The sequence below is a fragment of the Triticum aestivum genome, chromosome 5A (genome assembly GCF_018294505.1).
Source record: "Triticum aestivum cultivar Chinese Spring chromosome 5A, IWGSC CS RefSeq v2.1, whole genome shotgun sequence".
Lineage (NCBI taxonomy): Eukaryota > Viridiplantae > Streptophyta > Magnoliopsida > Poales > Poaceae > Triticum > Triticum aestivum.
In genome coordinates this window covers 675,469,878-675,481,689 of record NC_057806.1, presented here as the reverse complement: position 1 = coordinate 675,481,689, position 11,812 = coordinate 675,469,878, and the positions used below count along the sequence as shown (strand labels likewise).

At 48.2% G+C, this 11,812-nt stretch overlaps 1 protein-coding gene across 1 annotated transcript; it reads right to left on the bottom strand.

The window, feature by feature from the left end:
- Positions 1-682: 682 nt before the first annotated feature.
- Positions 683-4,388, bottom strand: LOC123108353 (mechanosensitive ion channel protein 6-like). Its single transcript, XM_044530161.1, has 5 exons — positions 2,478-4,388; positions 1,925-2,048; positions 1,541-1,834; positions 1,246-1,448; positions 683-1,104 (listed from the first exon to the last, which is right to left on the bottom strand). Exons 1-5 carry the CDS (start codon positions 4,319-4,321, stop codon positions 822-824), a joined length of 2,748 nt encoding a protein of 915 aa, XP_044386096.1. The 5' UTR covers positions 4,322-4,388; the 3' UTR covers positions 683-821.
- Positions 4,389-11,812: the final 7,424 nt, after the last annotated feature.

The window sequence follows — 11,812 nt, the reverse complement described above, 5'->3', positions numbered from 1 at the left end:
TTAGGTTCTATGCAATTTGTGTGCAAACCGTACCTACAATATGCTTATTTGTGTATTTCAGGTAATAAACAGTGTAATTTATGGTTGTGTGCATTTTTTTCATCGTTTTTTTTTTGTTTTTCTTCTTCTTTTAGGTAATACCAATGCCCTTAATTTATTCCTTTTTACCACATTACAGACGCAGACGCTCATACATATGCACATACAGTCACCTCTATGAACACACACACACCCTACCCTCATGAGCCCCTTTGATAAACTGAACTGACGCACCATCTTAAATTTGACGAAGTCACAACACGCGCCTCCGTAGTCGATGAGAACATCTCCTCTCCGTGAACAAACATCATTGAAAGGCTGAAATAAATACTACATGAAAATATGAGCATCATTGTCAAGTTTAGCATCATGGTGTTTATTAGTTTTTTAATGCAAAATAAACTTTATTTCTCATATGATGATCATGTCGTTTACAAGTAAATGAGATACAAAGTCAGGGATTACATCATCCCAAGAACCCGAAGATACAGAGACAGCTCTTATCGACAACAAGTAAATGAGATACCAATAACATTCAATGCATAGTCTCCTCAGTTTCTACGTGCACACATCTCATTGGAGGTGGGTAATTAAAGAGGAGATGGATGGTGCTTTGCACCTTCCTAATGCATTTTCTACTCCACTTCATAATTTGTCTTAAAATACTATATGTCCATTTATTTGAGAACGGTGGGAGTATTTAGCTATAGTTGCTACCATTGTCACCGGACATGGACGGTAACTGTTATATTTGTGATCTCATAACGGGATGTCCCGCCACTTCATGAATAATTCCACGTCGTCGGCATCCTCGTGGATTGCAGAGGGGGCGCGTTTCGCACGTTCACATCAAGGGGCAACATCCGGTACTCGATGTCGAGGTCCCTCAAGACTCTGATCATCTCTTGGAGCACGAGTTCCCGCCTCACAAACCTCATACCCATGTCCTGGAAGTTGAGTCTGTGCCGCAGCCATATGGATACTTTCAGCTTGTTGGTGTCATCTACATCTCGGAGGACAACCATCGCACCAGGGTACCAATGTTCCTTCTTACTGTCAATGTAACTGGATTATCATAAGAAAAGAAAACTAATATTAGTTCGATGTGGTAAGATCAGCAACAAATGGCACTACAAATTATTGATGTGTTATGTTTACGCCAATTTGTGAACATATATGAACCGAGACAGAAGCACTGGTACGCACCGAAGTATTCTTTCCTTCATGAGCGTCAGTTTTTCCATCGGTGTGGCTACATGAATAGAGAAGTCAACCCCTTCTCCCATATCAGGACTCCTATAGAAGTTAAAAATTGGTTTGGTGGCAAGTACACTGTTTGGATAATAGATCTTCAGGTTATCATAACGAAGAAAGACTGTTGTCATGATATTCATTTCCTCTACAACAACCTAAAATTCAAGTGGTTAAACGTCAGTCCACGAATGCGAGGTAATTTTCAACTAAATAAATAAGTAGCACCGATCGAGAATATATTCATTACCTGAACCTCTTCAATTTCACAGCGGTCACCAACATCGAAAGGATGCATAACGAATAAGAAGATAATTGCCTCGAAAATCGTCTTCAAGGTATTCCCGAATACAAATACCGCCACAAGAAGTTGTGAACTGAGGAATACAAAGAATTGTGTCGTTGCTACGCCGAGAATAAGAAGCCAGAGAGCGGACACTATGAGGCCAACAACAACATTGGCCATCTGGTTGAGCTTGTTAACTGCTGTTTTTGTATCATTAAGTGTTAGGGCAAGAGCTTTGCGCTCTCTAAATGCCTTCACCTATAGAATGAAGTTCCATTGATAATGTTAGAGAAGGTATCTTGAAGATTGATGCAACTTGGATAGTAGGGTATATAATAAGATCATTACCACCCAGTTCTTGAGAGACTTCTTGCCCACCCTACAGTGCTCCTGTGCTCCTTCAAAAAGGTGCATAGCTTTGATGGCTTCCTCCTGCTTCATGAAGCGCATCAAGTCTGCCAAGTATATGTGCCTGCATTATTATTTATACATTTAACATCAAGAGCCCGAATGCGTAAATTGTCACTATTCTTAGAACTACAATATTTGAAAATACGAGGACCGAGGGCATTTTGGTTAAGTATTCCTATAAAATTATGCAGTATGTCCTTCCACTTTTGTAATTGACGGTGAACACGACAGTGCGCTATAAGTCTAACAATTATCATGCTATTTATGATATTAAAGAAGAAATAATTATACTACTCCCTTCGATCCATATTAATTGTCGTTGATTTAGTCCAATTATCCGTGTACCTCTTTGTGAGCTCAAAATTCCTACACTACAGGCAAAAGACTATCTGATATAGACTCTAGAGTCTAGACAATAGGAATAAATATAAAATGATGTAATTTGCAAAGAGCTTGTAAAAGGCAAGGATGCCAACAAAGAAATGCTTACTTGGAACCATGCTTGGCTACGTTGTGAAAGATCTTCTTGGCGGCCAGCTGCGCCTCATATTCAGTGTGAATCTGTGTCCCTGACCCAGCCCCTTCCCCTGCCGTTGCTTGCTGGATCTGCTCATCCATTGTGGCGAGCGTCTCAAAACGAACAATCTTCACCAGCCTCTTCATGTTCCACGCCGAGACGGTTCTCTGATTGAGCCTATGGAGCTTGTCAATGGTGATGCCTTCATCAGCCTCACGCCGTTTCTTCTCCTTCGACAACGGATTGATTCCACCTCCCTTGGAGATCAAACCCGAGACCCGGGTGCCCCTTTGCTCCGATAGGTTCTTGGTTGGCAAGGCGGGGTGTAGCTCTTTCGGGATGTCTGCGCCGGCGCGCTGGAGCTCACGCACCTCAGCGATCACGTAGTCTTCGTCGACCAGCTGTGGCCCGGACAGTGTGTCGATGACGTACTGGTTGAACAGCGCCTCCTGGATCCGATCAAAGTATGTGGAGACATGGAAGGACGAGGCGAGGACCTTGAGGAGAAGCGTCTTGACGAGGCGGACGAGCGTGGCGACGAGGAGGCAGAGCAGCACCTTGGTCACGTAGGGCAGCACCGCCGTGTTGGTGCCTTCGTCGAATAAGAAGTGCCAGGAGGCGAGCACCATGCCGAGCCAGAGCGCGTTCTGCACGGCGCCGCGTACGCCGTACACGAAGTAGAGCACGCGCTTCCGCAGCACGAAGTTGCGCTCCACGCCGAAGACCGCGATCCGGATGGCCCAGCCGGAGACGAGGCGGCCACAGATGAGCACGAACACGAGGAGCTCCCACTTCCAGAGGTGCAGCTCCCAGAGCTTCTTCCGTGACAAGGGCCTTACTGTGAGGCTGCACACTAGTGCCCCGATGATGAGCACCAAGCTGAGCCACTGCAGTATGGTGAGAGCGCCCAGCTTCCCGCGGTTGAAGTCGTCGGGGATGTCGGCGTCTGTGAAGGGGTCGTCGTCGTCCTCCTCCTCCTCCTCCATGGGGCCCGACTTGCGCCGCTGGCCGGGTTTGCCGGTTATACGCCCAGAAAACTGGCCGGACTTGGGAGGGCGCAAGGCGGACGACTTCTTGCGCTCCTCGTCGACGGCCACGGATGACCGCGGCGGCGGGTCCGTGAGCCGGGAGCGCGTCTTGGCTCGTAGTAATGGTCTCGGTCCCGCTGGAGTGGGAGTGGAGGTGTTGCGTATTCCGTCGTCGCCGGCGGGCTTGATGCCTCCGGTATCGGAATCGGAGCCGGATGAAGAGGACGAGGACATCTGGCGGTCCTTGAAGGAGACACGCGGCGCATCCCGATCTCTGGAGTTGGATGAGAACGGGTGTGAGTGTGACGACCTCCCAATGTCGTCCGTCTCCATGTCGAGGTCGAGCAGCTCGGCCTCGGCCGCTTTCTGCTTCCCGAGGAAGTTCCCGATGAGGCGCGCGGGCGGGTCCTCGCCGACCTCCGCCGCCTTCTTCTTCGGCGAGAGCGAAGGGGACGATGCCTGCGGCTGCGGTGACGCCGGCCGATTCTTGAAGCTGAAGTCATCGACGCGGCGCGCGTGGCCGCCCTCGTTCCTCCAGAAGTCGAAGCTCGCGTCGGCCCACCCCTGGGAGTGGGACGGCGAGCTGGCGGCGGTGGACAACTTCCTGCTGGCTGTCGGCTTCCCCGCCGCTCCGAGGACGTCCGCGCCGGGGCCGTTGCCGTTCCCATCGATGTTCAGAACCACGTCCCGTCGCTGACCGAGGTCGGACAACATGGACAGCTCTTCCGACCGCGTCCGCGGCAGCGGCTTTGCTGACCTCAGGATGCTCTTCCGTTGCACCTGGTCCATAGCCGCCGACCAACAGAAGCAGTCACACACGCGAGTTTTCGCGCCAAATTTCTTGGGTGATTCAAGAGTGGAGGAGTTGCGTTGCAAGGTTTAGGGCCCCGGGGGTGTGGTATTTAACGAGGACATGGAGAACGACGTGGAGCGGCACAAAGCTGACAGCACCGCACGCATGCTGAGCGCCTGTACGTGGCATTCTGTGGTTGGGATATGGACACGATCGAAGGGCGAAGCTAAGATTCGGTTTTGATATTTGGCAATTGCATTTAGACTAAACTTAGGTTTTGTGCGCAAATCGTACCTACCGATAGGCTTGTTTGTGTACTGTATGTAAAACAATGTAATTTATGTGCATTTTGTTCATCACTTGGTTTTAGTTTTTTTTCGTTTTTCTTCTTCTTCTTTTGAGACCTTTTACGGTACATCAGATTAATTTAGACCCTTCATTTCTGTGATTTAATGGCTCAGATGCCACAATACTACTGCATAATTTGGGCAGTATATTAAGGTATAAAGGTATTTGGGAAGTATATTAAGGTATAAAGGGTATTTTGGGATAGTTCGGTCAATGATCCACCGAGGCTGGTGCTCTTGGACTGCGCACGGAGTAAGTATCGAGGGCTCAAGGCTAACTACCAAAAGCTAGTTGCTGGATATATTCTGCAGGAAGACACACGCGCCTACACCAGCTAGCTAGCTTTGATGAGGAGCAGAGGGCAGCAAGACGCGAAGACGGGATGGAGAACCTGCGGAGCTCTGATGTACACGTCAATGAAGATAGAGGGCGCTGCCGGTTGTGGCAGGGAAGTTGGTCCAGGGTGCCCGTCCTTGGGCACGACGGGAGGCGAGGGCATTCGGCCGAGGAGTAGGCGACTACCAGTTGAGGCGGCTAGGCGGCGTCTGGATGCCGGAGGACCTGGGGCAGCGCGGGCGTGGAAGAGATGGAGCTTTGCATATCAAAACGCATATAATAGATGACTAATCCCCATAACAAAGAATTACCAATCTGTCCTTGAGTCAAATCCGGAGTCGGCTCATATTGACCCTTCGATAAACTATAAATACTACCCATCATATTTGGTAGTATGATGTACCGTAAAAAGTCTCCTTCTTTTAGGTAATATACCAATGCTTTTAATTCATTCTTTTTAACACATTACATACGCAGCCGCTCATACATACGCGCATACACTCACCTCTATATACGCATGCACGCACACCCTACCCTCATGTGAGCACCTTTGATAGACTGAACTGACACATTATGTTAAAATTGACAAAGTCACCACAAGCGCCTCCGTAGTTGACGAGAACATCTTCTCTCCCTGAACGGACATCACTAAAAATGCTGAAATAAATACATGAAAATATGAACATCAGTGTCAAGTTTAGCATCATGGATCAGCTTATTAGTTTTTTTTACGGCAAATAGACTTTATTTTTCAGATACAAAGTCAGGGCTTGCATCATCCCAAGTACCCAAAGATCTAGCACTAAAAGAATGTTTAGCTAGCTCATCTGCTACCTGATTAGCTTCCCGAAAACAGTGTTTCAATGATATTTTAGCAACGTCCATTGCCAACTCCTTGCATTCAGAGACCAATGCAATCTCGGGTCCAAGATAAAGAGTCCATTTGTTGAACTGACTCCACCGCAAAAAGGCAATCATATTCAATCTCCACATTGTTGCAACCCAAATTTGCCAACAAGTACATTCCATTTCTAATTGCCATGAGCTCCGCTGAATCGACATCTTGGATATGCGGAAGAAACCAAGTCGCTGCTGCTAGAAAATCACCTCGTTCATCACGCACGATAGCACCACAAGCTCCAGAAAAAGTATCCACATGAAATGATGCATCTACGTTTTCCTTGACCCATCCATGAGACGGTTTTTTTCCACCTGAAATGACATTGATCTGTTTATTAGTTAGTATTGTATTTGTCCTTGTTTCTCGATCATGGATATGTTTTTTTTTCAATGTTGGTAACATTATTACACGATTCTACCTATTATAGCACAACATTTTTTATTTAATTTCTTTTTTCACTCTTGTCTTTTACTACTCCCTCCGTTTCTTTTTAATATATAAGGTTTGGTCAAAGTCAAGCTTTGTAAAGTTTGACTAACTTTATATTAAAAAAATAAACATTGACAATATGAAATCAATATTATCAGATGCACCACAAAATGTATTTTCATACTATATAGTTTTAATATTGTAGATGTTCATATTTTTTATATAAATTTGGTCAAACTTTGTGTAGTTTGACTTTGACCAAATCTTATATGCGGAGTAAAAAGAAACGGAGGGAGTACTATATTGTACCTACTATAGTAATTAAGTAGAAAATGCTAGCCACAGTGGTCTCATCGATTGTTGCGTGCCATTAGAGCATCTCCAACAGCAGACCAAAAGGTTGGATACCTAAAAATAGTTTTAGGTAGCCAAAATTTGTCTGCTTTTACAATAGACTTAAACTAGATATCCATATTTTCAGACCCACATGCGACAAGATGATCCGACGGCAGGGAGACCGAGAGGCAGATACGACGGCGGGGACGATGGAGAATGGCGGCGGGGAATTTTGAGGACGGTAGTGGGAGGTTGGGGATGACGATGTGGTGCTCAGGTACGACGACAAGAGCTCGGCGACAATGGCACAATGCTTGGGGACAGTGGCGGGGGCGGATCTGACAGTGTGGAGCATGATGGGACAATAGAAATTGGGTGGGATCGGGTAGCGGTGAGAGCTTGGTGACAATGATGCTATGTTCGAGGACGGCGTTGGGGCAACTCCGAGTGGGCTGCGGGGACGGATCTGACAGTGTGGAGCACAGCAGGACGACCAGAATTGGGGTGTTCGGGTGGCGGCTACGTGAGCTCGACAATGGTCATAGGAGTTTCGGCGGCGGCCCCCCAACAGCAGGCTAGTGGTTGGAACAAGTTGACACAGAGGCGGGTGAGGCGGCACGATGACCATGAAAGTTCATCGAGCAGCGGTTAGGCTTGGCGTCACCGTTTCAGGGGGGTGGGGGGTCTCCGGCTAGTGGAGACCCATCTAACCCAATCCTATAGAAAATTTTAAGCTATAGTCTAAAAGAATGATTACCACATATGGTCTATTGTTAGTACCATTTTAGCCCAATACCCCCACAAAATTATGTTTTCACCAATTGACTGCGTTTTTTGGCCGGAGCACCTTTGCCCTGGATCTTTTCGACAAAGGGTGTATTTTATTTACTCAAAACATGAAGAAGATACATAACACAATGAGCACACACCCGACCTCTAGTAGTTAAGATGCACACAACAAACATCAACTCACACACATGAGAAAACACGCTGACAACTAGTAAATTTATATAAGATCAAAGCTATGCATAGGCGAGGAAAAAAGAAAAGAAAAAACAAAATGACTACATCTGCAATCGACGAACTACAACAATGACCATATCTGCACCAATCATCTCATGATGCCACATGGACGATGATGTTCTTCAACAACAACGTCTTCAAGAAGGGACTGACACTCAAGCGCCGCCGTCACTAGATCCAACCACAAGGCTAGAATCTAGGTTTTCGCCCTGAAGAATCAATCTGAGCATATCCAAGCAATGCCTTCAATAAGGTAACACATAAGGAAAAATATCGCCATTGCCAGGTATAACCACTTAAGTATGACCTAGGCTTTCGTACCGGAACTCGAGACTGGGTGCTCGAGTAGCACCACCATCGAAGGCACTCGTGTGTTGTCACCACCACTTTCCATGCACCAGCAGGTACATGCGATGTGACCGACACCATTGCACAGTCATCCCTCTACGTCAACTCGTCGTTCGTAATTTGTATCTCACCGCCAAACTCAACCACGGGATCAGGAGAGATGACCCTCCCAAAGACCTATCGATGACCACCGTTGTCGTAGAGCCGTAGGAAGTCGCTGCAGTATAGTTTGCAATCACCACCATCTGACCGATCAAATCTGGATCACCACCACCAAGCGGTGGACCACAGCAAAGCCGGCCGGCACCACATGTGCAGAAAGCCAGCACCTCGCCGCCCTGGCCCACATCGAACAGAGAGCGTGATGCACACTAGGCCCCTGACGCCACATCCAATCGGATCTGCCCGGAGAACGGCCCGCACATGGAGCCGTCGCTGCCACAATCAGGGACATGCCCCTAGCCATGGTGACGAGTGCCCGCACAGTCAGTCTCACTCCGACGTGAAGAACTGGGTGCGCTCCCAGTTGTTGTAGATGGGATGTAAAGATCCCACGGCGAGGGGGCGGCAGTGGTAAAAGAGGATGAGGGGAGATGCAAAATGAAAAAAAAATGATGGGATGAAGGAGAGCCCCGCCGACGACGTCCGCCCATGCAGGGCCGGTCCTGGCAGGGCAGGGGCCCTAGTGCGAAATAACAGAGAGGGCCCACTGCGTATCCGACAGATTTATATGACCACTTTATTTTTCTTAGATTTATTTCTGAGTAGTCAAAATCAAAAGCATCGCAAAAGTAAGTGCTCAACTTTTTAGATGCCAATTTCTAATAATCCGTAAGTATATGTCATTGTTTCTTATTAAGTGTTTAGAAGTACATCACAAAGCACAGGCTACGAGCATCTCCAGCCGCGCCACCAACAGCCCCCCGGGGCGATTTTTTTCGCGTCGGCGCCGAAAAAATGCCCCGTCGCGCCCCCAAGACGACGAAATCCGCCGGCTCGGCCCGTTTTTGGGCCCGGCGATCCTAGCCGAACCCAGCGCACTGGGGGGAGCTCGGGGGGTCCGGCGGAAGGGAAAAACACGTCTGGGCCACACTATCAGGCGAAAAGTCAAGACAATCATCCAGATTCGGCCCCCAGCCCCGCGCGCTCGGCCGCCACCCTGCTGATCCTGGCGCCACCGCCCACCACCGCTTGATAGGCCTTCCCCACCGGAAAAGAGAGAAGGTTCTGCTGCGGCGACCTCTCCACCCCCTTCCTGGGCGAGTTTCCCGGCGCTCCGGCCACGCTGGACGGGATACCGGGGGTTGTGCGCCCACCACGCCCTCCAGGTGTTCGGGATTTGTCTGCTTGGCGATGGACTCGAACGACGCGGAGGTGCTCACAGTGCTGCTGGAGGAGGAAGCCGATGCCGCTGTCAAGGACGAGGAGCATCTCATGGTCCTCGCCGCCCTGGCCGGCCTGCTCGCGAGCAATGAAAAGTCGCGGCGAGGTGGCTCGGCGCCAGGGCGGCTGAAAGCAAAGAACCGGCATCGTCTGGAAGGTTATTGCATGCTCTACTCCGACTACTTCGCCGACGCTCCACTGCACGGCGACAAAGTATTCAGCGCCTTTATCGGATAAGCCGAAAGATTTTCCTCAGAATTGTGAATTCCATTCAGGAGTTCGGCAGCTACTTCAAGTGCAAGAAGAATTGCACCGGCAAACTTGGATTCACCTCAATCCAGAAGTGCACGACAACGATGATGATGCTTGCATACGGAGCTCCCGGTGATTCACTCGACGACTATGGGCGCATGGCCGAGTCCACGACCATTGAGTGTTTCTACAAGTTCTGTAGGGCAGTGGTGGCAGTGTTTGGACCACAATACTTGCGATCACCCAATACTAAAGACACTGCTCGGATCCGAGCACAGAATGCAGTAGAGGATTTCCTGGGATGCTTGGAAGCATCGACTGCATGCATTGGAAATGGAAGAACTATCCATTTGCTTGGCAGGGGATGTACAAAGGAGCCAAAGGTGGTTGCAGTGTGGTACTTGAGGCAGTAGCCACACAGGACCTCTGGATTTGGCTCTCCTTCTTTGGTATGACAGGAACTTACAATAACATCAACGTGCTGCAGTGCTCCCTTGCCTTTGCCAAGCTTGTTGAAGGTCATTCTCCTCCGGTGAACTTCGAGGTCAATGGGCGGCACTACAACAAAGGATACTACCTAGCTGATGGCATCTATCCGAGATGGTCTACATTTGTGAAGACTATCTCAAACCCTGTGCCAGGAGGCAAGAACTCCCACTTTGCGAAGGTTCAGAAGGCAAAAAGCACAAATAAATTTGAGACGATGCTTATTTCAAGAAACCATCATGGCTAGCTTTATTAATTCAAATCAAAATTACACCGTTCACAAGGCTATTGACGGCACATGAGGAGGTTTGTCAGTCCAACTATCTGACACTCTATTAAAAAAACTAAACTTAGCTAGCGCAAGAGGTGCGGTGTTCGCTGCACGAAAACAATGCTTGAAGGTGACTCTCCCAATTGACGTAACAGTATCCAAACACTCCGCAAAGACTGCTGCCAATGCATCCCACCACTGTGTTTGTCCTGTGCAGAATTGAGTGACTTCAAGGGAGTCTAATTCGGCCTCAACATGATTAAATCTAACGAGTTTGCAAATTGAAGGCGATCTCGCTTGGCCCTAGCCTCCATAGCCGTAGTATCTGAAGCACAATCATTGTATCCGCATCGAGCAGCTAGAAATTGCCCTTCTTGTCTCTGATTATAGCGGGCCGTTGCTCCTGCACCTGCATCTTGATAAAAAGCAGCGTCAACATTTACATTAACAAACTTTGGGTCTGGCCTCTTCCATCTATGCTCCATGTCCTCCCTATTTTGGTTCGACACTTTGTTATACCCGCCTGTAATTGCTATCACTGAAACATGCCATTTATTTGGAGGTGGACTTGTCTCATTGTGTGTGACCTGCCTACGGATCCACCACAAATACCAGCATCCCACTACTATGACGTCAATACTTCGAATAGTAGGCATTAGGTGAAACGAAGTGGTTGGTAAGTTTAGCAGGTGTTCCAAAACTATTGATCCTGAGCGATCCACATGAAGAGCCGATCTGATAGAGTCCAAGACGCATAATTTCTCCCACAATTCTTTGGCTGAAATGCATCCAAAAAGCAGATGGCACACATCCTCTGCTCCAACGTGACAGATTGGACATTCTCCACTCACCGGGATGTGTCTGTTAGCGAGTATAGACATTAACGGTACAATCCCGTGCAGAATTCTCCAGCAAAATATTTGAACTTTATGTGGGACTTGAAGTTTCCATAGCATAGACCACACTGCCAGAGTCGTAGGATTGGATGGCTGGTGGGGGAGGTTTGGGTGTGGCGGCGTGGACGCCTCCAGGGTCGCTAGCAGCCATCCGGGATGCCTTTGTCGTGATGCGTGTGGCCAGTTTTGTCAATGAAAGGGATTTGTATTTTTCCAAAAGTAAATTCGAAGACTGATTAAAAAGTGACTCATACCTCCAAAATATTCCAGACAACTGATGCATAGATAGTTCCGTTAAGATTTGGGTGTGCGACGTCTGAATTATCACATTGTAGATTTCCGTTAAAATTTGGGTGCGTGCCGTCTGAACTATCACGTCGGAGATTAGCGGCGCAAAAATGAGAGCACCTCCGATTGCCGAGCAAATAGAAGAGAAGGTCGTCCACTGTAAGATATCCTGTTCCAATAAAGTACACCC

Excerpts from the sequence above, each read along its gene's own strand:
- LOC123108353 (XM_044530161.1), bottom strand. The coding sequence starts at position 4,321 with ATGGACCAGGTGCAACGGAAGAGCATCCTGAGGTCAGCAAAGCCGCTG. Across the intron at positions 2,049-2,477 it reads GTAGCCAAGCATGGTTCCAA|GCACATATACTTGGCAGACT; the intron begins GTAAGCATTTCT and ends ATAATAATGCAG. Across the intron at positions 1,105-1,245 it reads ATGAAGGAAAGAATACTTCG|TTACATTGACAGTAAGAAGG; the intron begins GTGCGTACCAGT and ends ATGATAATCCAG.